General features: G+C 41.4%; 2 protein-coding genes across 4 annotated transcripts in view; one reads left to right on the forward strand and one right to left on the reverse strand.

Moving 5' to 3' along the window:
• The window catches only part of WDR48 (WD repeat domain 48), a 29,642-nt gene extending 25,999 nt beyond the window's left edge, over positions 1-3,643 (forward strand). Inside the window, exons 18-19 of the mRNA XM_054815328.1 lie at positions 558-750; positions 1,630-3,643. Coding sequence (XP_054671303.1) covers positions 558-750; positions 1,630-1,725 — 289 coding nt within the window. The 3' untranslated portion in view covers positions 1,726-3,643. The remainder of the gene's footprint in view (positions 1-557; positions 751-1,629) is intronic.
• Positions 3,644-5,832: 2,189 nt separating this feature from the next.
• Positions 5,833-15,787, reverse strand: GORASP1 (golgi reassembly stacking protein 1). 3 transcript variants are annotated; one of them, XM_054815332.1, is made up of 9 exons: positions 15,572-15,787; positions 13,057-13,137; positions 11,857-12,060; positions 11,145-11,231; positions 10,692-10,822; positions 9,987-10,128; positions 9,225-9,369; positions 8,734-8,889; positions 5,833-8,016 (listed from the first exon to the last, which is right to left on the reverse strand). In XM_054815332.1, the coding sequence occupies exons 1-9, from the start codon at positions 15,632-15,634 to the stop codon at positions 7,733-7,735; spliced, it is 1,293 nt and encodes a 430-aa protein (XP_054671307.1). In that variant the 5' UTR covers positions 15,635-15,787; the 3' UTR covers positions 5,833-7,732. The 3 variants fall into 3 exon arrangements, with proteins under 3 accessions (XP_054671307.1, XP_054671306.1, XP_054671304.1); XM_054815331.1 differs by having other exon boundaries at positions 12,925-13,137; positions 15,572-15,638; XM_054815329.1 differs by lacking the exon at positions 15,572-15,787 and adding an exon at positions 14,463-14,575.
• Positions 15,788-26,444: the final 10,657 nt, after the last annotated feature.

Genomic DNA, 26,444 nt, shown 5'->3' on the forward strand with positions numbered 1-26,444 from the left:
CAATGTCATAGACAATGTGCTTACCTTTTACGTGCAACATTTTTGGGTATTTTCCACAAATGCCTATTTCCTCTTTAGGTCTTGTTGAATTCTTTACAAGTTGTGAAAGAGGAGCTTCATAGACTTTTTGTGTACTTTATGGAAAAACTGCTGCTGCTTTTTACTTCAGAATGCCCTTCTGTTAATGTCATAGGGTGAACAGCATCTTCTGGCTTACCGCTTTTATTATTCCATCTCCTCTGTCCTTCTTTTACTAATCCCCTTTCTAGTGAAAGAATGAGAGTTGTGTACAATACCTTTCATCTAAGGTTTGATTTTTAATTTGGTCTTTTGAATATTTTACTGCTTTTCTGTGTCCCTTCTGCTGTGTAAATTTTTGGATAAATATCTGTTGTGATCATGGTATTCTGGATGATCCCAATTATTTACTATTAAACTGATTATATAAAGAGCTTATCTGGGTACTTGCATAGTTTGCTACATATTAAGGTATTGTGAAGGTAAGAAATATAGTTTCTCAAGTTTTTTCCTGCCACACTTTGCTTACCTTTGTATAGAGACCGGCTGTCAGCAAGTGATATGCTTCAAGTGAGGAAAGTGATGGAACACGTGTATGAGAAAATCATAAACTTGGATAATGAGTCTCAGACAACTAGCTCTTCCAATAATGAAAAAGCAGGAGAACAAGAAAAAGAGGAGGACATTGCTGTGCTGGCGGAGGAGAAGATTGAACTGCTGTGCCAGGACCAGGTAAGTCAGTCGGGCTTTTTAGCCTGTAGACAAAAGCTTGAAAAATGCTATAGATGATCTATTACCTTTTAAACTACGTAAATGTTTTGATGTCATGTTAACTAACTGCCGACGCAAGTTCAGACAGTTGCAGATAGCTGGAACAAAGAACAAGAATTTTGTATAGTGTGCCTGTTTAATTTGGTCTAACTAATAGCCTTTATAGGATTGCTTGCTCATACTCAACAAATGGATTTAATACAATTCCAGAGTTCCATTTCTAGCATTTTTGGAATGTTTTTAATTCTACATTTCTAGCAGAGTTTAAAATTTGTCCAAAATCCTGAATCATCTAGTAAGTGTAATAAGTACATGAAGATCAAATATTAAGGAGGTGGTTGTAATTTGAAGTTATATGATAAATTGGTAAAATCTTTCAGTAATAATAGAATTGTTTCGGTTGGAAAAGACCTTTAAGATCATTGAGTCCAACCGTTAACCCAGCACTGCCAAGTGCACCACTAAACCATGTCCCTAAGCACCACATCTACGCATGTTTTAAGTACCCCCAGGGATGGTGACTCAACCACTTCCCTGAGAAGCCTGTTCCAGTGATTGACAACCCTTTTCGTGAAGGAATTTTTCCCAATACTGAATCTAAACCTCCCCTGGTGCAACTTGAGTCCATTTCCTCTTGTCCTATTGCTTGTTACTTGGGAGAATAGACCAACACATAATGCGCTAGTTTTACTTGCTAGCTGGAAATTCTGAGCCTTTGCACGGTTCATCTTTGATGCCAGTTCACCCGTAGGATTGTTTTGCCCAACCAGAGTGTTTTAGCTTTGAATTTCTGACAATCTTGCAGATTTGTGGAATAAAAGATGAATTTTTACTGTTTAGGTTTTGGATCCAAATATGGACCTTCGAACTGTAAAGCACTTCATCTGGAAGAGTGGTGGTGATCTGACGCTTCATTATCGCCAGAAATCAACGTGAAGGGAGTGGTGGACCCAAATGGTTACTTATTTACTTGACCATACTGTACTGGTTCCAAGAATAGTACTATAGAAGCCCACTGAACCCCTAAGGTAGATGAGACTTCTAATGACTCAGTATGGACGGAAAGTATACATTTAATTGAAGTGACTAATAGATCTGTAATATAGAGGAAAAAAAAAAATCTATATGAGTTAAACTAAAGTCTGTCCTAGTCTCAGCCAATGAGATGGGAAGTCCCTGAGTGGTTCGTGTTGTGTGAGGTGTACAGAGAACGGATGATAATCCAGTGCAGACTTTTGCTTCCTCCTTTTTGCTTTTGTTTTTCCAGAACATAATATCCTCATCTGCTCATGCTTGGTATGAAGCTGTTTTGGCCATAGTAGTTGCTGTGTTCACAATGTAATTCAGAACTGCACACAAGGTAGTTTTAGTACATTCCATTCATAAAGTTCCTACAATGATTTCTCACAGGTTACTCAAACATGTCTACCACTTAAAGAAATTTGGAAAAGAAAAACAACAGAAAATAGGAATTGCATAATTGAAAGAATCAGCCTGTTTAATTGCAAATGAAGGGTTAACATTAGATGTGTTTTAATACTGCAACTCAATTGTTGCTTTAGAGAGCTATTGATGTGCAGAGTAAGAACACTAGATAAGTATTGTAGCAGGGTCAGTCCAATGATGCTGTGCATCATAATAGAGTGAACATGCTTTGCAGCAACTTAAGGAGATTTTTTTTTTTAAATATATATAACTACTTCCTATAACTACTGTGTCCTAGCTGTTCTAAAGATGCAGTAGTCTAATTTTTGGTAACTGTGCTCCAAAACTACATGACGTTTTGTTAAAACTTCAGACCATTCTGAAAATAACTTCTTATGTTTAATGTTAAACTTTAGAAACTTCTCAGCAGATTTCATATTCATGATATAAAAATACTTATTCTTCTTTTCTGAAGTTTTATATGCAGTTGTTCTTTTGTTAGAGATTTATGCGGATCTTCTTTTCACTGTTATTTCTAAAAATCTGTGACTGTCATAGACTCATAGTAGTCTTTTATAGAATTTAACTTATTGGGGGGAGGGGGTAAAGGCATTTCAACTTTTCATGAGAAAATGTAGGGCTGTCCCAGAAACCTATTTGTAGCCAAAACAAATTATAAATCCTCATAAAGAAATTGTGTAAAAATGACTCTTGTCTGAAGCAGAAGCACAAGTGCCTTCAAAGGGCAGTATATTATTCGAGTTTCTTCAGGAGACATACGCTCTTGCCTTTCCTGTATCTTGGTATCAAGATTTAGGTTGAGGCCTAAAGAAAGTCCCAATAAATTATATTACTGGGATTGTATTGGTCAAACAAAAAATAAAATATTTTTCATCGTATTTTATTTGAAAAAAAAAAAAGTCAAATCATTACCTTCTGCACTCCTAAACCTAGCTGAACAAACTCATTGCTTAAACAAAAATTATGGTTCAGAACGAAGCTAGCAGGTCTTTTCCCTGTCTTTTGAGAGTCAGTTTCAGTTTTTAATCCCCATTTCTGTGCTATAACTACACATCTTTAGTGATATTTGTGAATTAAATGGTTACACAGAACTGCAACTTTTATTGATAAATTGTCCTGACTTGTATTTATTAATAGCAAGGGTCTACACTTGTTCCAATAGGCATTGTTTGCTTTGGGTTTTTTTCCTGGTTGTCTTGCTGTCCCTTTGTGTACATTGGAATTGCTCCCAGTAATTTTGTTTGAAATCAGCCAAGGTTGTAATTTTTCTTCTTTTTCTGTGTCGTTTGGTTTTTTTCTCCTAACCATCCCGAAACACAGTTTCAGGAAAGATTGACAGAAGAGTCTGCAATGCCAGAAGGGTAAATGATGTTTCACAGTTGTATAGAATAAAAGGCTTTAGTTAAAATATTTTCTGGTTGTTTTGTGTATTGGATCAATTATGCAATTTTAGAGCTTGGACCGTTGCCACTTAATGGTTCTACTAAAAAGGGCTTGAGAGTAGTGGAACAGCTGAAGAAATGGCAGTGCCTTAACAACACCCCTTGAAGATGATCTTGTAATAGGGTTGGACGTAAGAATTTAGCAGGCATGCAAGCCTTCAAATGCAAGCTCCTGAGATCCTGTGGAGGTGGAGAACATGCTGGAGTAATGTCATTTGCACGGGCAGTGCTTTTCTGCTATATAGATACTTTTTGCTAACACCAGCGTAGTGCATAAGAAAAGACAGCCCTGCTACCAGTGGCTCCTGCGAGTTGACACCGAGTTTTATGGCTGTGGAAAGGTTTTAGCCCTGCAAGAGACAGGTGGGAAGCCAAGACTGGGTTTCCTGATCCTGAAAATGCCAGTACAGAATACTCAAAGCCTTTGCTGTGGGGACTGTTAACTGGGCTGCTCTTGGAGAGGATGCGGTAATTTAATTCAGTGCTCCCAGAGACTCCCCAGCATCCATCTTAGATGGAGTGGCAAGCGAGAGGAGGCTTTTTTGCTACTCCCTTTTGATTTCGGTCACCTTTTTTTGGAATTGTGCTGTCTGTAGAGTCCTGAAGTCAACAGCAGGAGAGGCCCCTGCACAGCATTCAGGAGTTGACATTGTGAAGAGAGAGAGTTCCAGTTTGCCAGAATCATAGGAAAGACTGCTGATTTGTAGAAGCTTCCTTAATTTCCAAGTTCATATTGGAAAGGAGTTGTAAATATATTATTTAGTAGTGTAACCTGTCTCCTGGAAAAACCTTTATCTATGACAAGTGATTTATTTTTTTGTCTTCAGGTGGGGTAGTAGTAAGAATAGGAGAGAAGGCTCAGTAGTTGCAGCCGAAGCATGAGTATCATTTTAGGAAGAGAAGAACTACTTGAAGGATTTAGCATTAACTTTTAGAATCACTAAAAAAAAAAAAATTACTCAAAATAAGCCCTAGGCAGGAGATAATAATGTAGTTCTACGTTATTGCCAAGTGGTGGGAAAATAGGGGACGGGGGATTTACTAGTTGGATTGTCCATATTGTGTAGGAGAGGGGACCCATCCTGTGGCTCGGGTCACACAGGCTGGCGTGTGGGTGTCTGTTCAACGTGTTGATCTGAGAGTTGCTGACTGGGGAGAGAGGGAAGTTGCAGAGGTCAGTTTGAGGTGAGTTAGCAGGGAGGTGCCAGGGAAGGGGAGAGAACACGTTTGTCAAAGGTAAAGGCACAGAGCGACTGTTAATGGTGTGATTCCAGTTAGAGCACTCCAGATTTTGGCCAGTACATTACATTGAGGTAATTACACTTTTTCTTTCACAGAGGTCCCATTTGATTCAAACTTCATCTGTAGAAATTGACATTTAGCACCTACCTTTAAGCACATGATCTTACACTCAGAGATGTAAATTTAAGTTCAGCTGGAACTAGTTCAGCATCCATATTGCTGTTAAGACTTGCATGTTTATCTCTAGGATGGTTGTTTCCTTATCCTGATTTTTGGGGGTAGGATCATTCCCCCTACAGGGTTATTGCTCCAAAGTTCCCATGAATAGAGTAATTTACTTCAGAAGGGAAGGATCCTGAAGTTAGCCTTGCTTGGGACAGGGCTTGACCAAGTTGCTCCAGGCTTTGTTGAACAGAGCTGAGTACCTGGGTGGAGGTCCCACAGCCTCTCTGAGCACCCATCCTGTGTTTAACCATCATCAGCACCCAGTGCTCGGCTCATTAGGGTTAGCAGAGGCGCAGCTCAGTGGAGATGAGCTTTGCCTAATCCCTGCTGTAATACCTGAGCTCCCAATGCCCTCTTTGGATTTAATGTCTGCCAGACTCAGATCCTCAGGCTTGATGCAGCCGGGAGCTAGCTTCGGGCATCTCAAAAGGTAGTGTCCCAGTTGTCAAGAGAAAAGGAATGTGATGAGGAGGTAAAATCTTCACCTCATTTAGCACTTAGATGATAAAGTTACAGGTTAGGAGAATACAACATACTACTGCTAGAGGTTTAACTTGCTATTTGGTTTTCTGCATGGGTAGGTTAGACCACTGTTCAGAGAAGAATCAAGTCTTCATAAATATAAACCAGGTTCCCCCTCCCCTCCCAGGATCCAGTTAATACAAAGCAGGCAGGACACAGACTGCCGTAAGTGTTAAGCCATTTATTACCGAAATAATTATTTGAAGTTTAGTTTGGGTTTTGACACTCCTTGCTCTTAAATTTCTAAAGGGTGCTTATGGTATAGCTTCACTTAAATAAGCTACTACCAGCTTAAAAACAGTTTTGACAAAGGTTTAAGACTAGAAACAGTCCGAAATAAACAACAAAAAACCCCCCAACAAATAGATCACCTAGATGTCTTCAGTCATCAGGGTCTGAGACCAAACTTACCCATAGCTTAAGTTACATTTATTTTTAGTGTTTGGCTGTTCAGCCTTGTAACAGTCAGCTGGGGGAAGAAAAGAGGACATTTTAGCAGTATAGTAAAAAAATCTGTTCACTATTAACGGATGATTTAGAAGACTAGATTTCTCATCTCTTAAATCTACTACCTGCAGTAGAGCTTAATGCATTCTTTAATGCAGAAGGTATTGTGACCATCCTGGCCAAAGCTACTGCATTTTATGTGAACACTGTTTAAGACTAACAGATTAAGGGATACAAAGGACTGATTTCATGTAAGCATGTACTCAGCTGAAGACTTCTCTTGTGTTGCAACTTCATCTGCACCGTCCTGCTGAAGCGGAGCAGTGACAGGCAAATCAGCATGACCCAGGCTCCCCTACCACACTGCTACTAGGTTTCAGCCTTATCAGTCACTTCTGCTTACTAATCTCCAGTGTAGAAACAGGGTAGGAGAAAAGGCAATTAGACAATATTGTGCTAAGTAAGTATACTCTGGCTTAAAAACACACCCAACATTGTAGTTATCTTAATTCATGGAAGATTTTCACCACAGTAACTGTAGCAGCTATAGTGAATTTATTCCTAATCAGCAGATTTAAAATTCCATCATAAATCACTGCCCTGAGGGGTATGAAAACACCCACATTTCTTTCTTTGTTCAGTTCATGTTTGCTACTACATTCAGAAGCTGTTAGAAGACAAGTGCAAACAAAACAAAGCAGCTAGAAAAAGCAATAGATAGTGCTGCACTAGTGTGTTCCATCCCCATGTCTTAAACCTAATGATTTGTATAAAAACAGAGAAGCACAACTAAAGAAAAACTATTTCTGTCACTACAGAAACCAAGATGTATTCAACTCCACTAAAAAGGTTAATCACCCTAAAAAACACATGGGCCTGACTTAAAATGATCTTTGAATTCAGGTGGTTTCATCATTTCTCTCCCCCTCACCCTTTTTTTTTTTTTACTGTGAAACTGTCATGTGGTCCATTGAAGAACTGAAGTGACCCACCCACACAATTTTGTCCTGTCTATATGCTGTGACTTGAAACCATATGGTACTTCCTTTCCTGCAAAAGTAGTTATAGAGAAGGTACATGAATAACGGTTACAGAGAAGGGACTCCAAAACAAGAAAAAACGGAGTTTGCAGAGTAGTAAGCAAAGATATCTTCAGATAGGAAATGCCTTGAAAGTCACAAGACCTGTCAAAGTGAGGTGTACCGTTAGAAAAGCTTTCTAGCAAGTCAAAACCATAAATAATTTTTTTTAATGCCAATGATACTGAGAAAGTCATCATTAAGTGTCACTGCTCAGGCGGAGTGCCTTCATAAATACATTCAGGAGCATCTGTAGGCGAACAAATTCAGGAACTTAGCATTTTGCCAGTCTCCAAATTGTTTCTACATTAATTTCTCCATTAATTTGGTGATTTTAGACAGCATTCAAAGTTTGAATACAGATCAACCCATTCAACAATGATTGGAAAAGGCAACAGGATATGTATTTCATATGATTTTTTTTATAGCACTGTCTACACTAACAAAATAGAATAGCTGTAATTCTTTCAAAATCAGAAAAATACTCCAAGCTGTAGTATTACAGCATATGGCAGTCTGTAAACAAAAGCAGCACCTGTTTCACTCATGATCTTGTGCAGCTTCTCCCTCTTTCTGTTCACATACTGCTTCATCCTCTGGTTTCACAGGAATAGTGGTTAACAAGCTGTCAACGCTGTTTGAGAGCAGCTTTGTTTCTCGGTTATCAGGATCAGTTCCTAGTGTTGTTTTTGAAGAAATTTCATTAGGAAGAGTAAAAGAAGGTAAAGATGGAACCGAAGGCAGCAGGTTGTCCAACTCAGGCTGCTTGACTGAGCCTTCAGAATACATGGTTACATCTTCAGGGTCCAAAGGCGTAGCATTTTCTGGAAAATGGAAATAGTTTATAAAAACCCAAAAACTATCAGGACAACAGACAGTGCCTCTCGTTACCGTATAACTAGAAAAATCAACTTGAATGAGACACCTTGTGCAGGCACATAGCTGGGTTCACAACTGTCAAATACACAGGCTGCATTTACCCAATTCTCCCCAAATCCAGAACACCTGATAGTGCAAGCAGCTTTTTAAGAGACCACAAACTGTTTGCTCTACTGTATTCTCATGCTAGAAATGTTTTATTTTGTGTTACAACTCTTACCCACCCTGCCTTTTAAAAAGGAAAGGCAGCCATAATAGGAAGGTTTTGGCGTTTGGCATTTTTTTAACTAGAGAAGTCACTATTAAGATGACTGCAATTTTGTTTTCACTTTACAACTGCAGAGACAAGCCTGTGGTACAAAAATTCATTTACACTGATTATAGAAAGAAATACCTACTTTTAACGTCAGTTTAATTTGGATCATCAGCATTTTCGTTTAAACAGACGCACATTCTATAATCTTATAAAAAAGCCTATTAGTTTTTGTCCACTTCTGCGCCCGATTTCTGCTACTTTTTCCATCTCATTTTAGCTGATCCTCTTTATAGTTTTTCTTAAGATTGGCTTATCTCTAAAAAGCATGATACTGTTGACCAGTCATAAGTTGGTGCCGTTCCAGGAATTGGGTCAGAGGCCTAAAGGAAATCTTGAATACACTTACCAAAATAAGCAGAAGCTTCATTGTTTGACAGTAACTTTTCGGTGCCTACTACAGCATCTGCTGCTGGCATGCTGAAGGAGGCAGACGAAGACGTGTTGGACGCTTTTGTTAGGTCAGTGAGTTCAGGAAATGAGATGCCAGACATATCTAAAAATCCTGAAGGAGAAAGCAAATATTACAGTACTGGTTTAGATATAACACAAAATTCTAGATTGAAAAAGACATGTTCTATCCAGGCTGAAGTCAATGAAGTCCCCTCCCTGCTAAATGCAAATAAATTTAACTTAAAAGTTAGCTGACATCAGTGGAAAGACTTCTACAGAACGTTAACCTCAGTCAGGCTCACAGTACCCAAATTGTACAGCTCTGAAATCCAGTGAAGTCAAAAGCTTTAAGGAAAACAACTATCAATGCTCATAGTTCTGCATTTATTAGTTTACTCAGATGTCCTCTAAAGAATTGCTGGGAAAAAAGCACCTAAGAAAATATACCTGGATCCATAACTCTCTGGAGAGGGGGGGGAGGAGAAAGGGAGCTTTCCGGTGAATAACCACTCATTTCTTGATCTGTGGAATGGTCCAAGTTCATAATTATTTCAGAGCTGTCACTCTGAGAAGCAGGTGCCATTAACAGAGTCTGGAATAACACAGGAAGAAGGAAGATCATCTTTTTATACTGAAAGCTTCACCTGAATATGACTTTCCTATGAAAGCATTCTGCCTCAGTCTCCGGGTACACCAATTCAGAGAGAATCTATGATGTCAAAACTGACAGATTCAGGCATGTTCCCATGGAGCCTTTTAAAGCCAGCACGTTCTGAGAAGAACAGTCCATACTTAATTCTTGTAGGTGTATTTTATTTTCTAATGAGCACGGTATTCTTCTAATGTGATTCTCAGTGACTGACACAGCTTTAGTATGCAAGTCTTCAAAATAAGATGAAAATACCTGGCAAAAATTTCTATCAGCCAGCACTGGTGAAAGAGTAATTCTAATATATGTAATTGCACCCAAATACAATGAGGGATATGGAAGAATTCTCAAACTTTCAGCTGGTAAATAAAGCTCAGCAAACAGAGTTTCTCACTTATGCTACCCTTCCTGTCATCTGCTCAGCATCATCAGTGCTCATCTTCCCTTCACCTAACTTCATTCTGTTCAAGCAAAATTGTACACTATACAAAAATATTCTGAATGTTCCAACAAGTAGAAAGTTTTGAAACTCCAGAGAACGTAACAGATTTCCTACATACCTCTGTGTAACCATTAGTAGATGGTACAGGAGTTCCAGCTTCTGGTAAGGGTGAAGGTGGTTTGCTTTCTGGCTTTTTCTTCAATACTACAGACTGTGTTGGAATTCTGTGCAAATAGCCATATCCAATACCACATCCTAAACTGTACAAGAAAAGTTAAACAAGACTTGAAAAAAAGGTGTTCTTAACGCAGCTAGTAAGTGTTTAAAATTTGGACTCTTTAAAACAAGAAGAGTTTGAATCTTTCACCTATAGCAAGAAACACCTACCTGTAAGAATCATTTCACTTAGAGTACTCAAGGAGCACTCTGCAGTTCACATTTAGACATACATAGCTTGGCTTTCAGTTGATTATTTTTATACCTTTACAAACTAATAATCTGACCCAATTTGGATTTTGTTCTTGCTTTAACCAAATGTTTGACTGTGAGAATGTGGCTAGTGAATCTGCTACCAGGGAAGTCAACGTGGATTTGTCATTGGTTTCAGCTCAAACAGGATTAGATCCAGAACATGCCTAATTCCTAGTTCTACGCTATTTTTTCACGAAAATATGAACAGTTTTGTGTAACAAGTGTAAGGAAACAACGCTTAACTTGAAAACAGAAAGATAGTAACAATAATAACAATAATACTCTTAACAGGAGCTCATTTACAGTGAGTATATAACCTGTCATCAACCAGTGACTGTCCGGAGATCAGTACCTTCCTTCTCCACCCCAAGCTCCATTGGGAGTCACAACTACCTCTCGAATGGAATCTGCTTCAGTGTTATAAACCATCAGCTTCAGCGGCTTCCCCTCGTGGGATTCAATCAGTGAAAAGAAATCCTCTGACTAAGAAAAAAGAAAAAAGTACTAGTTATTAAACTCAAATGTGTAAGACAAGAAGCTGGAAGCAAGTTAGCATTTTATTCAGTTATTTACTACAACACAAGATACTAAAGACCCAAAGACAGACTAAAAACGCACTACTGTAGTTTTATCTTTGGGGCAACTTTTTTATTGCCAGATTTAAAAAAAAGATAATGTTTACCTCAACCATAAAGTATCTTGCATAAACATGCATGTCCATGCAATTAGATTAAAAAAACCCACCCTACAACATACACTTGGCAGACACAAAGGCAATCACTACTTGGAGGAACACGCGCCCTACCTCCTGAAGGATCTGATCAGATCCAACAATGTAGTCAGTGTACGGCTGGAGACCAGCTAGAGCTGCAGGAGACGCAGGTTCAACATCCTGTGAAAGAATGACACGTGTCATCTGCACTGGCAGCGGAATAAACTAACTCCAAAAACAACAGAAGGAAGAACATTTTGTTTATGGGATAAAATAGAAGTCCTCAAACAGCCTACATGTAGGTGTGACACCTTGTAAAACACACTGAATAAGAAAGACCGAGATACTACCAATGCAAAAGGAAATATTGTGAAGAAGTGAAGTTGCATTTATTTAAAAACTAGAAACATAACAAAAGATTACATCAGTCTTTCCTAGGCTCTTCTACACTTGCAGCTCTCCCTCTTAATTTTAAAATAATTCTTGGTGCTTTTCACAACACTAATATTACTGTGAGGCAGTTTAGCCAACACAGAGACACCTATCAAGCCAGAATCTTTTTTGCTTTTGCCATTGATTCTTTAATGTAAGATGAAACACCCTTCTCCCTGTCACATGCTACTTGGTACTAACAGTCACCCACTGCTTGTCCCTATTCAAATAGCTCAGACAAACTTTTAAGACCACATTCTCTTCTTCTGTGTGATTTCAGCATTGTACTTCTACATACAAATTACTTCTAAACATTACACTTTAAAACAAGGTTATATGAACACTAACGAGCTACTGAGGAATTCTGTCTCACCAAAACATGCCACACGTGTTCATTGGCTCCCTGGAAACTGCAGAACCTCACGCTGGCTCCAAGAAGACCTTGTCCTCCCCACATGTTACTGGGGATCACCTCCACCTCTCTTATTTTCATTGTTTTGATATTATACACCTCCAGCTTCACTGCTTTTTCAGCATTTGCCTTCAGCAGATCTTTCAACATATTGTTTTCCTTATTCTGTAGAGCACAGAAAGAGATATATAGTTCACATTTTTTCTAGCTATATACGAAGAACCAAAACTGTCAAAGTTTAGGTTTCACGATCAGTCCCAGCAGTTCAATTTTCTTTTATTGGAAAGAAGCCAGTACTGTCAGCACATGTCCCTTTATACAAGTAATTACTGTTACTCCATTTCATCACTTACATTCCTATTCTTCACAACTGCTATTAAATAACATCAGCAACATTAGATCTGAACTATGTAGTCAAAACAATAAGCAGCAACATTTTACTTGGTGCCTCTGATCCCAGTCCTTACTCAATAACCCTTCAAAGTCATCGCAATTGACTGTGAAAGGACAGACTGGGGAGCAGGTTAGAGAACTACCATTATTTCGGTCATGTTAAAAGATTGACTGTCATCTTCCGTAATTACAATTATCATTTCCAGAAAGACACCTCCACTAATAAATGCAAGACAAACTTAATGAATTCAGCTTGCATGTAGCTAGGATGAAGCATACAGCCAACGTTGTGAGCCTTTTAAACCAAAAAACCAACAAAACAAAATTCAACGCTTGTTTCCTAAGTCACTATACACGAACTGTGTTCCCAGTCTTAAGTATAAGCAGACAGGCCATGATTCTTTTTCATGTTTTATCAAATGTTGGAATAAGCTTGTTTAAGCAAATGTTGAGCTCTTACCATTGACTCACCAGTTCAATATTCTCCTTGTGGCGGAAAACATGCAAGAATGAGTAATATAACAAACATTGTGTTAATCTGTTAAGAAGTTAAGGTGACTACAGGCATAAATAAGACTTTCTTCAAATTTGAATCCAGCCAGAGAGGACTTTGACCACCGCCAAGTTTTACTTTACCTTGTTAATGCCATATACAATGTCCAATATGAAAAGCTTTTTTTACTGTGACAGCTTTGGCTTCTACCTTCCATCATTACAACACCCGTATTTCATGCAGGGAAAAAAAAAATAAAATCATTTGAGGCTTACAAGCCTAGTGTGTCCTATTGCAATGATGAAATCAAAGAAAGGTTCCAGTCCTCCTTGTTGAGCTGGGGAGTTTTCCTGAACCTGCAAAACATACATTTTTATTATACATTGATCTCTAGTTACATTAAGTGACAATGTTAATCTTTACACTTGATTCAATATTTACTTTTGAGTTGAACCAAAGATGAGATACCAGATGACAGACCTCAGGAAACAGTCCACAATTGTGAACTTATTTTTATAAAACTATGAACAACTAGTTAAACTGTCAAAAACAGGTACTGAACTCCATACAAGACAAGTATTGTGACGCAGAGCCTGCAGCATGGAATTATTAAATATTGAGGACTTTGGAAAAGGGCTTAGTTTTCAAAGTGCTGCTTCAGAATTTTCTTCTACTGATAGCCTGAGCACATCGAGAGTCCCTAATTACATCACAGCCTTTTGGTTTTTTTTAATACATAAACAAAATTTACAATTAGGTTCCCACAATTTACAATCCATTAGAATAGGAACACTTAAGAGAGGAAACTACAAATGCATGGCTAACCACAAGTACTGGTCAAGAAGATTGCCACCACTTACCAAAGAGTCATAAGAAATAAGAGTTGCAACATCTCAATTTCATTATAAGCAAGTTATCGTAAAGCAGATGTAATAATGAAATATAGAAAACAGCTATTAAAATGCATTCATACCGGGGAAAAAAACACCAGAAATTACACAGAACTTCACATATGCAGAGTATACCAACTTCAAGGTATAATAACAAAGCAATGTATTATTGAGGGAACCATTGCAAACATGCCAACAGCTCACACTGCTTGTACCTTTACTTTTTGTGAACTCAACAGTACAGCCCATAACCTGCAATATATTTGACTTCTGAAAGCCACTCTGCAATTTAAGTGCTAAGTTAGAACCCATGCATTATCTAAACTAAAAAGTTAATGGCTAGCAAAGTTAAAAATGCTACATCTTATATTTTGTCTTGTGTTACCAAACCACTTTATTGTTTTAAATAAAGTTGTATGAGTATTGGGGTTTTTGCTGGCATAACTGTCTATGCAAGTTATAAAATATACATAAGTAATAGCATAGTTACTTCAGCAAAACCTTTTAGGGAAAAGAAAAAAAATCACGCTTTATTATTAAACAGTCAAGACTGACCACTGTAACCACAATTGGGAGTAGGAAGTATTAACTTTCATCACAACCCTAAATTGCATCAAAAGCAAACAGTCAGCTTATACTGAACCAAGGTGAAGCTTAAAAAGAGCTTACCCTACATCCCAGTTCTAAATAACGTGCAAGAAGCTTTACAATGAAACTATCACATAACGCAGTGTCAACGATGAAAATATACACAGAAAGAAGTACATGGACATTACTACAGAGCTCATTACGTTGTTGTTTGAAAGTCCAACAGCCATACAGAATCCCACACAAAGCTGTTAAGTTGTAAAAAATCCTGCAGTATCTGGTTTTCAAAATGACACCCTATCACAAGTTGCCTGAATTCCCTGGAAAGAAAAAAAAAAAATTACTTTGTCTCCTGCATATTGTAGGTCACTAAAATCATCATTCAGTACAGACAACTGAAACTATCCTGCACTCAACATAAAAGGAGGGGGCATTTTGTGACCGAGGGGCATTTCTGATGGAGTTAACTCAGTTAAGGAGACTGACAAAAGCAGATTACACAACAGCACTGGTACCCCAAACACGTCTTGTGATGTTGAGAAACACAAACGGCTGATGAACTGGAAAGCCGCATGTGGCAACAACATTTCCATTCTTATTTCAAGGAGGAAGATCACCAACTAAATGAAATGGTAACTTACACAACAACTGTTAACTTATCAGCGATACTTATCTGCCTATCTAAGCTCCAAGATACGCATTTAAACAAACGTGCATCCAGGCAATTTGCCAGACAGAGGAGTTACAACAAATGTACATCTACGTACAACACCGTGAGATGTAGCCCCTCAGGAAAACACTGGCTGGAGTAGTAATTAATTCCCAGCCAAGATGCTGTAAAAATCCGCAGAGAAGTTAGCCAAATCTTCAAGTCGGGGGAATTTGGAGGGGAGCAGAGAGGGAGGGCTACACTAAACTATTAAACTATTTCAAATTCCTCGAAAGAAGCACAAAAGGCTCCCCTCGGCTCTCCAGCAGCCAAGACGTCGCAGGTGAAGTCGCCGGGGCGGGTGTGAGGCCAGGCCGGGCCGGGCGGGTACCCGCTGCCTACCGGGAGCGGTGCGGCCGCTCCTCCCCTGCCGTCGTGGCAGCTCCCTGGAAGGAGCCGACAGGTGGGGAGCAGGGAGGCCGTGGCCGCAGACCCGCCGCCCCCAGCCCAGCGCCCTCTCCCGCGCCGGGCCCGGCCTCCCTGAGCCACCGCGGGCAGGAGGGGAGAAGCGGGACCCCGCGCCCCGCCTCAGCGCCCGCCGCCCCTCACGGCCCTCTGCCCCCCGCGAAACCACCCCCGCGGGCCCGGCGGCGGCCGCCTCACCCCGTGGACGTGGAATCCCTCGGCACCGCCGTCGGGGACCTCGGAGCTCGAGCCCAGCCCCATGCCCACCACCGCGGGACCGGACCGGACAGAACCGGACGGAACCCTCAGGCGGGGGCGGCCGCAACGAGCATCGCCCTCCCGCCGCTCCCTCAGCGGCGGGCGTCGCAGACCTGAGCAAGCGAGCGCCGAGCGCAGCACCCCCGCGCGGCGGAGGGGAACACGCAGTCGGCTCCACTCCGCTCCCTGCCGGCCTGGCGGGGCGCGTTACTCGGTGACGCCCTTAGCGACCGGGGAGGGGGCGGGGGAAGCGAGGCGTTGCTACGGGAGGGCGGGGCGCGAGCGGCGGGGGCTCCCTGGGCGGGAAAGGGCCGCGCGGCTGCGGGGCAGCGCTGAGGAGAGGCGGAGCGCGCGGGGGTCGCTGAGCTCTGTCAGGGCTGGGCAGAGGGGCTGGGCTGGGCAGAGGGTCTGTCACAGCGCTCAGCCGGGCTGCGGCTCCACACGGCCCCTCGGGCAGAGGCGGAGACCCAGGCGCCGCTCCCCGGGAGGGGAGGCCGGGAGTCGGGGGGTCCCTGGGCCTGCCCCGGGGCTCGAGATGCCCTGAGCTGCTGCCGTTTGGAATGAGGATCGGGGGGCAGCCAGCATGGCGGTTTGGGTCTCGCAGGCTCTTTTGGGGCAGAAACACACTTTTTATATATATGTATTTTTTTTACGTATATTCTTACAAATCCGTGTAAAAAAAAAAAAAAAGTTGACTACCGTTCCCATTCTAACAGCCTTTTGAGAATTATACTGCTGTTAGTATAATCCAGAAAGAGATTATTATTTTTTACTAATACCTAATTTGCGCATTGCAAAAGAGCAAGTGTTTCTGTGCTGTTCCTCCCTGTAGGCATATGTTAGGTATCTCACTCAAGAAAAGTATTTCCACCAGCTGAGACAATTTGCAGACTTCGAAGAAGCGAATCAATGATACAGTGTTGCTATGTTTCAAGATACAGGGACCCTTGTGTTTGGGTAATTATTAGGAAGTGGTGATATTTCCATTCCCCTGAAGTTTCATATCTGTTCTACTCTGTTTTACTTAGGATGAATTCTTCTGATTCTGCCATTAGCTCTGAAAGTTTTCAAAGTCATAATTTGAAGCATTATTATATTAGTATAGTTAAAGTGCCAGTTATATTTCCTGTATGACTACTTTCATTCCAGTGTAAAAGCAGCCATTTTCATAAAACTCCCTGGTAGTTACTGCTCTCCTCACTTCTGAGGTGTCATTTTTCCAAAGAATCCATCCACATAATTTCTGTGGTTCAAGTGTGGCATGTAAAGACAGAAGAGAAAAAAAGCTGCTTTCTCCGTCCTCTGCCTTTGCATCTCTTTCGTTCCCCATCACTTCAATAGCTATTTATGCTTGAAAGCTGTACATACCGGCTGCTTTTTTCTCCAAAGAAAGACCAGGATATTCTCAGAAGCCTTTTTAAGTGACTTTTTTCCAGTGTTATCTCTAAGCTGTGATTGCAGATCTGTGCGTTGTATTCATTGAGCATATGGTAGAAGTGCATGTAAGTATACATAAAAAATAAAATTGTGTCAAACATTTTTCTGTGTTTTCTGCTACTGATTTGGGAACCTTATCACATAATTATGTTTTTTCTTAAATTCCTTTTTTTCAGAATGTCTTCTGTAATAGGTGTGCAAGTGAAGAACTGCAGTGTTGGTCATGTGATTGTATTTCTATAAATAATAGAAATAAGTAATCTTTCTTCAGACATACCAAAAGTAGATGGCAGAGAAGAGAGTCCGATCCCAGTATAAAATGAATACCTAGGAAATACAAGACCCCAGCAAAAAAAGCCAACAGGAATTATTTGCGTTTGTGTTTACCATGGAAGATAGTGAGGAGGTTCCCAGCCCCAAATCTTTCCTTGTAGGGAGCTCATCAGAGCATCTGTCTTAAATTAAGGTGAAGGTCAAAGAGATTATGGAGCGGACAAAATGAACAATAAGAGTTTGCAGAAATAGGTGGTACTTACTCAATCTCTTCAACGGGACTCGGGAATGAGATAGCACATCTACAAACAATTGTATTTAACTACTTGTTTAAAAGCACATTGGCTGCAGCGGACTAGAAAGTACCAAATACCCTATTTTTTATAAAGGATTCTAGCAGAAGTCTGAAGGGGAGGTCTGTACGCCTCTGTCATCAAATAGAAACTATAATAAATAATTGTTTCAGAGGGTAACTGAGCAATAGATTCTTAGGAAGAGTCAAGGTGACTCTGATAAAGGGGTGTCCTGTCTCACACATCTGTTGGAGTTCCTAAAGATGTTAACAAACATAAAGAAAGGAGTGATCTGGTTGCTCAGATTTCCAAAAGTCCCTTATCAAAGCTTTATCAAGGGCTTTTAAGGAAACTAAGCAGCAATACAGTAAGATATCTTTATTTAGATGAGTGGTTAAAAGGTAAGAAATAGATGATAGGAGTGAATGATCGCTGCTTGGAAAGATCATCCTAAGAGTTATCAAAAAAAGAAAACGTTTAGACCTTGCTTTTCTTCATATTCTAAAAGTCTTGGAAAAAGAGAGAAGCAGTGAGATGACAAAATGTACTGATGTCATGAAATTATTCAGAATAGCAAAACTAAAGATCAGTTGCAGAACTGCAGAAGGATCTTAGAAGATTAGGTGGGCAATAAAACCACAGGTATAATTAAGTGTAGATAAACATAAAATCTTACGTGTGGGGAAAAATCCTGACTAATTCCACATGTGAAATAGTGGGCTCTGAGCTGTTCGACAACTGTCTGAAGTCAGATCTAGAGTTTACGAAGACATTTCAGAAATCAGAAATAGTCAAAAAGCAAATCTATTATTAAGAACTATCAGGAAAACAATGGAAACTAGAGGGAGGACATTGTTGACTTACTGTGTAAACTCATAGTTTAACCACATCTTGTCCTCCCATTTAAAAAAAGTAAATAGTAGAACGGGAAAGACTGAAAAAGGGCAGCAGCAATGATTAAAGCTCTCACTAGTTACCGCATAGGGAATGATTAAGTAAACCAGGGCTCCTTCATTTGGAAAAGAGAAAATTGAAGAGAGAATGTGCTATAAAATCATTTCTGGTATGGACAGGGTAGTCAGGAACTGAGCGTTTGCTCTCTTTAATAACAAGGGAACTGTTGAAACTATGAGGGCACACATTCAAAGTAAGCAAAAGGAGGTGATTTTTCATGTGACCGTTAATTGAGTTCTACAACCCTTTACTGCAGGCGATTGTGATGCCAAGAGTTTATTTGGACCCAAGGAGGCAGTGGGCAAGTTCACTGAAGAAGACACTGAGGAGTGCCAATAATTACACAGAAATCAATACAACAACAGATATTTTCTAAGCTGAAGCCATCTGAAGGCTGGAAGATGGTTTGAGGGAAGTATCATTTACACTTGTCCTAATATTAGTCTTCAAGTAATATTTTGTCTAATTTTCTAAGTAAAATAGTACCAAAAATAGTGCTACTGTTGCTAGAATTACTGAAAAAATCTAATCTGCCCTGGACCACTCTTTTTCAACACATTTTTGTTTATTTAGAAAAATAATTTAGCTCATGTTTATTAAACACTTAAGCAGTGCTTCCATATTCAATTTGTCAACTTATATGAAGCTCAGAGACTTCAATAAATTATTAAAGAACAGCATTGCATAGCAGAATTCGTAGTGGTCACTTTATAGCAGTCTCATGAAGAGAAATCAAGTTTTATTTTCATGTAGCTACCTTGAAAATTATTCTATGCTACACTAAAGATTTATTTTGACTAGCTGCATGCGTGTTTCTAGAACATCAGCACAAGAGTATTTCAGACTGTAGAGGAGAACACAAACTAGTAGCTGGTTTAGAGCAAGAAAACAAAAAAAAACAGGAAAAATGCAGGAACTAAAGATTTGTATTATGCAGGAATGTTTTAATCGATAATGGATAAAATTGATGAAGGACTTGACAGAATGCCGAAAAAGGCTCCTGGATCTAGAGAGGTTGTGTATAAATGGCATGTCATCCATAACAAGACAAAAGTTCTCACTATTTAAAAAGTAAAATGAGATCATCAGACTTTTAGCCAAATATAAAAAAATATAAATATGCTGTGTTGGGTTTGCGTGGCAGGGTTTTGGTAGCGGGGGGGCTACAGGGGTGGCTTCTGTGAGAAGCTGCTAGAAGCTCCCCCTGTGTCTGATAGAGCCAATGCCAGCCGGCTCCAAGACGGGCCTGCCGCTGGCCAAGGCCAAGCCAATCAGCGCCTCTGTGATAACATATTTAAGAAGTAGAAAAACACTTAGAGAGAGAGAGCTTTTGCAGCCGGAGAGAGGAGTGAGAAGATGTAAGAAACTCTGCAGACACCAAGGTCAGTGCAGAAGGAGGGGGAGGAGGTGCTCCAGGCGCCGGAGCAGAGATCCCCCTGCAGCCCGTGGTGAAGGCCATGGTGAAGCAGGCTGTCCCCCTGCAGCCCATGGAGGAAGGATGAGGGGGTGTAGAGATTCCACCTGCAGCCCGTGGAGGACCCCACGCTGGAGCAGGTGGAGGCACCTGAAGGAGGCTGCGGCCCGTGGGAAGCCCACGCTGGAGCAAGTTCCAGGCCGGACCGGTGGACCCGTGAAGAGGGGAGCCCACGCCAGGGCAGGTTTGCTGGCAGGACTTGTGGCCCCGTGGGGGACCCCACGCTGGAGCAGTTTGCTCCTGAAGGTCTGCACCCCGTGAGAGGGACTCCATGCTGGAGCAGGGGAACGATGAGAGGAGTCCTCCCCCTGAGGATGAAGAAGCGGCAGAAACACCGTGAGATGAACTGACCGTAACCCCCACTCCCTGTCCCCCTGTGCCGCTGAGGGGGGGAAGGTTGAAGCCGGGAGTGAAGTTGAGCCCGGGAAGATGGGAGGGGTGGGGGGAAGTGTTTTAAGAGTTGATTTTATTTTCTCATTCCTCTACTCTGTTTTGCCTAGTAATAAATTAGATGAATTCCCTCTCTAAGTTTGGTCTGTTTTGCTCGTGACAACAATTAGTGAGTGATCTCTCCCTGTCCTTATCTCGACCCACAAGCATTTCGTTATGGCTTTTCTCCTCTGTTTGGTGAATGAGGGGAGTGAGAGAGCGGCTCTGGTGGGCACCTGGCCCCAGTCAGGCTCAACCCACCACATATGCAAAACCTTATGTATACTATACCTAAGATTGTAATTATCTAGATTACATTTCTTGTTTAATATAAAATATGGGAAAATTAATTTTATTTTTTTTACTGGATATTTCTACATTAATCAAAAACACTTTCTGATGAAGAATTTTTTTTTTTTTACAGTGGTAAAATAAAATAATGGTTGAGGGTAAAACTGTTTCATCAGGTGTACTTACATTGAGTTGTAACTTTGGAATTACTTGGATGTAATTATATGCCAGAGGCGAGGAGCCTGGAATTAAAAGGCTTTCTGAACAGGTCTTACTGACTGCTACAGTAAGAGGCCAATCCTGACCTACTGAGAAAGAGGTGCAAGGAGTTTAAGATGACTTTCAAGCCTCTTCTTCCTTATTTCTGTCTGTGATTCTTCTTCCCTCATGAACTGTGTTATCCAGGAAACACTCTGCATTTAAAAGAGTTTCTGAAAATATGTGAAGAGGACTGTCCGGTCACATCTGTGACACGGCAAAGGTTACCTGCCTGCATATTGATGTCATCAAAACTGGCTACTCCATAACTGATGTTGAGCTTCTTAGTAAACACTTTCTGAAATCTTACTTTCTAAATCTTGTTCTGTTAATTGTGTCTTAGACAGTGAAAACAGGATTGTGTTATTTTTAGTAAACAGCTAAGAGTTTTATTTTAGGTATTCTCCAAAATACTTTGTCAACAGAGGATTTTCCTTTTATAATACAGTCAGTACATGATAAAAAACCAGCTAATTGGTAATGCAAGGTTAAAAACATGACAATTGGCAGGTCATTAGAAATATATTCTGATTGTCATAAGGCTTTAAGCCACTGGAAATAATGCAGTGTTATGGCATTTTCACACAATGATTTCTATATGAGGTCTTTGCTTTTGCAGATACTGAATTTTGAAAGAAATGTCATTTATCATTCATGGTAATGGAACTAAAACAATGTAATATGGAACTGTCAAATTCTGCAAATTACTGTAAACTTTAAATGCTTATTTTTCAAAGCTCTTTGTATGCTTAGCAATCAGTCTTTTCTAAAGATTCCTATGTAAATGGAAGTTGATATGTGAAAGTTGATATGTGTGCTGACCATTCTAAAACACATTTAGATATGTAAATATAGTATAAAAAGCTGCACCTGAATTAGTCATATGTTCCTTTTTCTTCAGTCAGTGGAGAAAAACAGGCGCTTCTCAGCTGTAGCTCTTATAATTAAGGATTTCTCATCCCCATTGTACAAGTAGTTGTTCAGTATGGCAGAAGAATTGTGTAGCGTGAATAAAGATCTTTGGCCTCTTTCAGAACTGCTTCCTGTAGAACTCATCAGAAATTATAATGTAGTAAACATTCAAATTCAAAATTTCAAAGGAGTAAATGTTTTCAAACATAAACCATCTGAACTCAGTAAGCTTCAGAAGCAAGTTTGCAATTCAGAGGAAATTCTGTGAATGAGTTTAATTAGTTAAAAAACCAATCAAGGGTGATGAAAAATGTTAATGGTAGGTTAGTTCTTCACTCATTATTGATAGAAAGTATTTGTATGATAATATGCCTGTAATAAATTTCAAGATGATCAAAGAAGTTGACCCTAAACAAGCAGTAATGTTTTGGTCATTACAAATAATCGGGAATAGGAACTAGGCATTACTGAGGACAGATTACAGAAATTCATTATTCAAAACTAAGAGCAAGAGCATCTAGTAGATCAAACCTGTTTAAACTGCATTTTCTTAAGGAGAATAACTTAATCTCAAACTTGTGCAGATGATTTACAGGACCTTTATTGTCCTGAAAATGTGTTTTTGTCCATCTCTTACAGATGCTGAGCTTACTTCAAAAGACACATTTTATTGCTTGGTCTGTTTCAAAAAAAAGTGAACTTGACATTGAGTTGGAAACTACTGCATGGCCGTATTACTGTCCTTGGTGGAATAGCTCTTATTAAGATGTCTACATAATGCCTGTGGTGTGAATTCATTCACTTAAATGTGGGTTTTCAGTGCCAGCTGAGATGCCTGAGGGTACTTGAGGAGTCTGAACGAGACTGTTTGTTATCACGCAGGACTGACGGGATACCAGTGCCTTTCCGGGACAGGACCGGAATGCAAGTCGAGATACTGTATGGCATCTCAGATGGTACAAGACAGCTACGTGTAGGTAAGTGACTTGAGCCTTGGCTGTCAAAGCTCCCTTCACAGTCAGTGGAGGTCTAGAACGCGGAGAATTGATTCTTCAGCTCACCTCAGGTAGACACCGACATTAAGTCAGATCAACAACATTGTAAAACAGCTCCCAAGGGAAGGGGGAGGCAAGCCCTCGCTTCAGATACTTTGGGGGATCTCCAGGGACATGCCAATGCATGAGCAATTTAATTTAGTCCTGAATGATTATGTATCCGACAAGATTATGCACTTCGGTGGCAAATAATAATAAATCTGTCAAGATCTTCAGTCATATTTGTTTATACCTCTTTGACGACATAGACAGGATGCTCATGAACAGGAATTCTGAAAGCACTTCTCTCCATAACAACGGTAAGACAGCATTTTCATACATACATCATATGTAAAAAATGTAAAAGATCATCACCTTGTTAACAGTATCAGCTCTTCAGAACTTGTAAAGAACTGAATCTCACAACCTTGGAGAAGAATCAATAAAGATATTTCCACACATAAAAGTTGCCATGCAGAGGCAAGGGTTCAGCTGTATCCAGTTTTGTGGATTTTGTTGCACTAGTGTGTTTCAAGCCCCCTCTTGTATTCACAAGAGAGAATTTCCATTTAGTATAAATAACATATTGATGTTCACTGGTAAAGAACATTTTGGTGTTTCCAAAGCTCTAGGGTGCAACAGAAGTTAGCACTGTAGAGTTATACTGCTGTGTAGCATAGCATGTCTTTAATAGTCTTATTTTTCTTATTACTGAGACTTGCAGAAAGTAAGCAATTTATTCTTTTGTCTCTGTTACTGTACCAGCATGCCAGTGCTATCATGGCTGCTGGGGTTGGTAGGCGAAGGTATTTCCTGTACCAACAGAGCTCTTGGAGATGTTCCAGCACTTAAGCTGCGCTGCTTGAGGAAGGAGCAAGCTAACTTTTTCCCATTGATCCTGGTTTTGCTACATACATAACCTAATTTGATGTTTCTGATGCCATTACCTAGGCCTTACGTGTCATCACTGATACACTTAACTCAATGTTGTTGACCTTCCAAGATTCTGCTCCGCAAAAAGGTCCTCAGCGCTCCCCTCCAGGCATCTGAGGGTCACCCATTTCTCAAGTAACTCCCCGCGAACACCCTGCAAAATCCAGCCGTCCCTCGTGGCATTATCTGTAACATTTGTCAGCCTCTCACACTCTTACCATGCTTGACAGTTTTTAATGTCCTGTCCAGTCCATGTCCAGATGTGTTCCATGCACCTAACTTTGTTAGGTTATGTGATATGGCAGGGCAACCCCAATAATGCAGTCTCAGAAACAGCCCCCCTACCCTGGCTCCTTCTGGGGCTGTCACAGGTGAGCCATACCCCCCTGTGCTAGGGGTGAAGCCTGACATCACAAGTCAATGCAGAAGGTTCTCCAGAGCATCTCTGGACCAAGGGGGGCTGCTGCCTGGGGGATCTGGGACACATAATCATAGAATGGTTTGGGTTGGAAGGGACCTCACAGATCATCTAGTCCAACCCCCGCTGCTACGGGCAGGGACACCCTCCACTAAACCACATTGCCCAAAGCCCCATCCAACCTGGCCTTGAACACTTCCAGGGATGCGGCCTCCACAACCTCTCTGGGCAACCTGTTCCAGTGCCTCACCACTCTAACAGTAAAGAATTTCTTTCTAACATCCAATCTAAATCTCCCCTCCTTCAGCTTAAACCCATTACCCCTTGTCCTGTCACTACACTCCCTGATAAACAGTCCCTCACCAGCTTTCCTGTAGGCCCCTTCAGGTACTGGTAAGCCGCAATTAGATCTCCCCAGAGCCTTCTTTTCTCCAGGCTGAACAATCCCAACTCTCTGGGACGCAGAGGAAGAGCATTGGGGGTTTTACAAGACTTATGAGATGTTTAAGCAGAGGGACCAAAGCTGGGGAAAGGGAGTGTGGTGGGTTGACCCTGGCTGGGGGCCAGGTGCCCACCAGAGCCGCTCTATCACTCCCCTCATTCACCAAACAGAGGAGAAAAGGCATAATGAAACGCCTGTGGGTCGAGATAAGGACAGGGAGAGATCACTCACTAATTATTGTCACGAGCAAAACAGACTGAACTTAGAGAGGGAATTCATCTAATTTATTACTAAGCAAAACAGAGTAGAGGAATGAGAAATAAAATCAAATCTCAAAACACCTCCCCCCACCCCTCCCATCTTCCCAGGCTCAACTTCACTCCCGGCTTCAACCTCCGCCCCCCCCTCAGTGGCACAGGGGGACAGGGAATGGGGGTTGTGATCAGTTCATCACACGTTGTTTCAACCGCTTCTTCATCCTCAGGGGGAGGACTCCTCTCATCGTTCCCCTGCTCCAGCATGGAGTCCCTCTCACGGGAGACAGTCCTTCACGAACTTCTCCAACTTGAGTCTCTCCCACGGGCTACAGTCCTTCACGAACTGCTCCAGCATGGTCTCTCCCACAGGGTGCAGACCTTCAGGAGCAAACTGCTCCAGCGTGGTTCCCCCACGGGGTCACAAGTCCTGCCAGCAAACCTGTTCTGGCGTGGGCTCCTGTCTCCACGGGTCCACAGGTCCTGCCAGGAGCTTGCTCCAGCGTGGGCTTCCCATGGGGTCACAGCCTCCTTCAGGTGCCTCCACCTTCTCTGGCGTGGGGTCCTCCATGGGCTACAGGTGGAATCTCTACACGCCCTCATCCTTCCTCCATGGGCTGCAGGGGGACAGCCTGCTTCACCATGGCCTTCACCACGGGCTGCAGGGGGATCTTGCTCCGGTGCCTGGAGCACCTCCTCCCCCTCCTTCTGCACTGACCTTGGTGTCTGCAGAGTTTCTTACATCTTCTCACTCCTCTCTCCGGCTGCAAAAAGCTCTCTCTAACTGTTTTTTTTCCTTCTTAAATATGTTATCATCACAGAGGCACTGATTGGCTTGGCCTTGGCCAGCGTTGGGTCCGTCTTGGAGCTGGCTGGCATCGGCTCTATCAGACACAGCAGCTTCTCACAGAAGCCACCCCTGTAGCCCCCCCCCGCTACCAAAACCTTGCCATGCAAACCCAACACAGGGAGGGATCAAGGTGGTTTGAGGAGGAACAAGTGTGGGAAAACAGAGGTATAAGGAGATAAAAGGGGTTGGTCACCTGTAAACAGGCTACTGATCAGTACGCTTGTCTAGCCATGCCCCGCATCTCATCAGCTCAGCCTCATTCAACTCCATCTCTAACGATTCTCCCAGATGAGGGGCTCTCTGCCATGTCTATATGGAGGTCTAAGTGCCAGCAGCTGGGATGGGGACAATGGGTCACAGGGGCTTGTGTGTCTGTGGTCCCAGCAGCTGCAGCGAGTGAGGGCGCGCATGTCCGTACGTGGCGAATGTGAAGCCAGGGTAGTCAGTGAGGGGGTAAGTGTGTGTGTTTCTGTGAGCGAGAAACCGATTTCATATTAGAAATACATTTACGAATCCATCAAAAATAGAGCAGGAATTTTAATCTAAACAGTTCTTTTAATA

The sequence above is a fragment of the Grus americana genome, chromosome 2 (genome assembly GCF_028858705.1).
Source record: "Grus americana isolate bGruAme1 chromosome 2, bGruAme1.mat, whole genome shotgun sequence".
In the NCBI taxonomy this organism is placed as follows: domain Eukaryota; kingdom Metazoa; phylum Chordata; class Aves; order Gruiformes; family Gruidae; genus Grus; species Grus americana.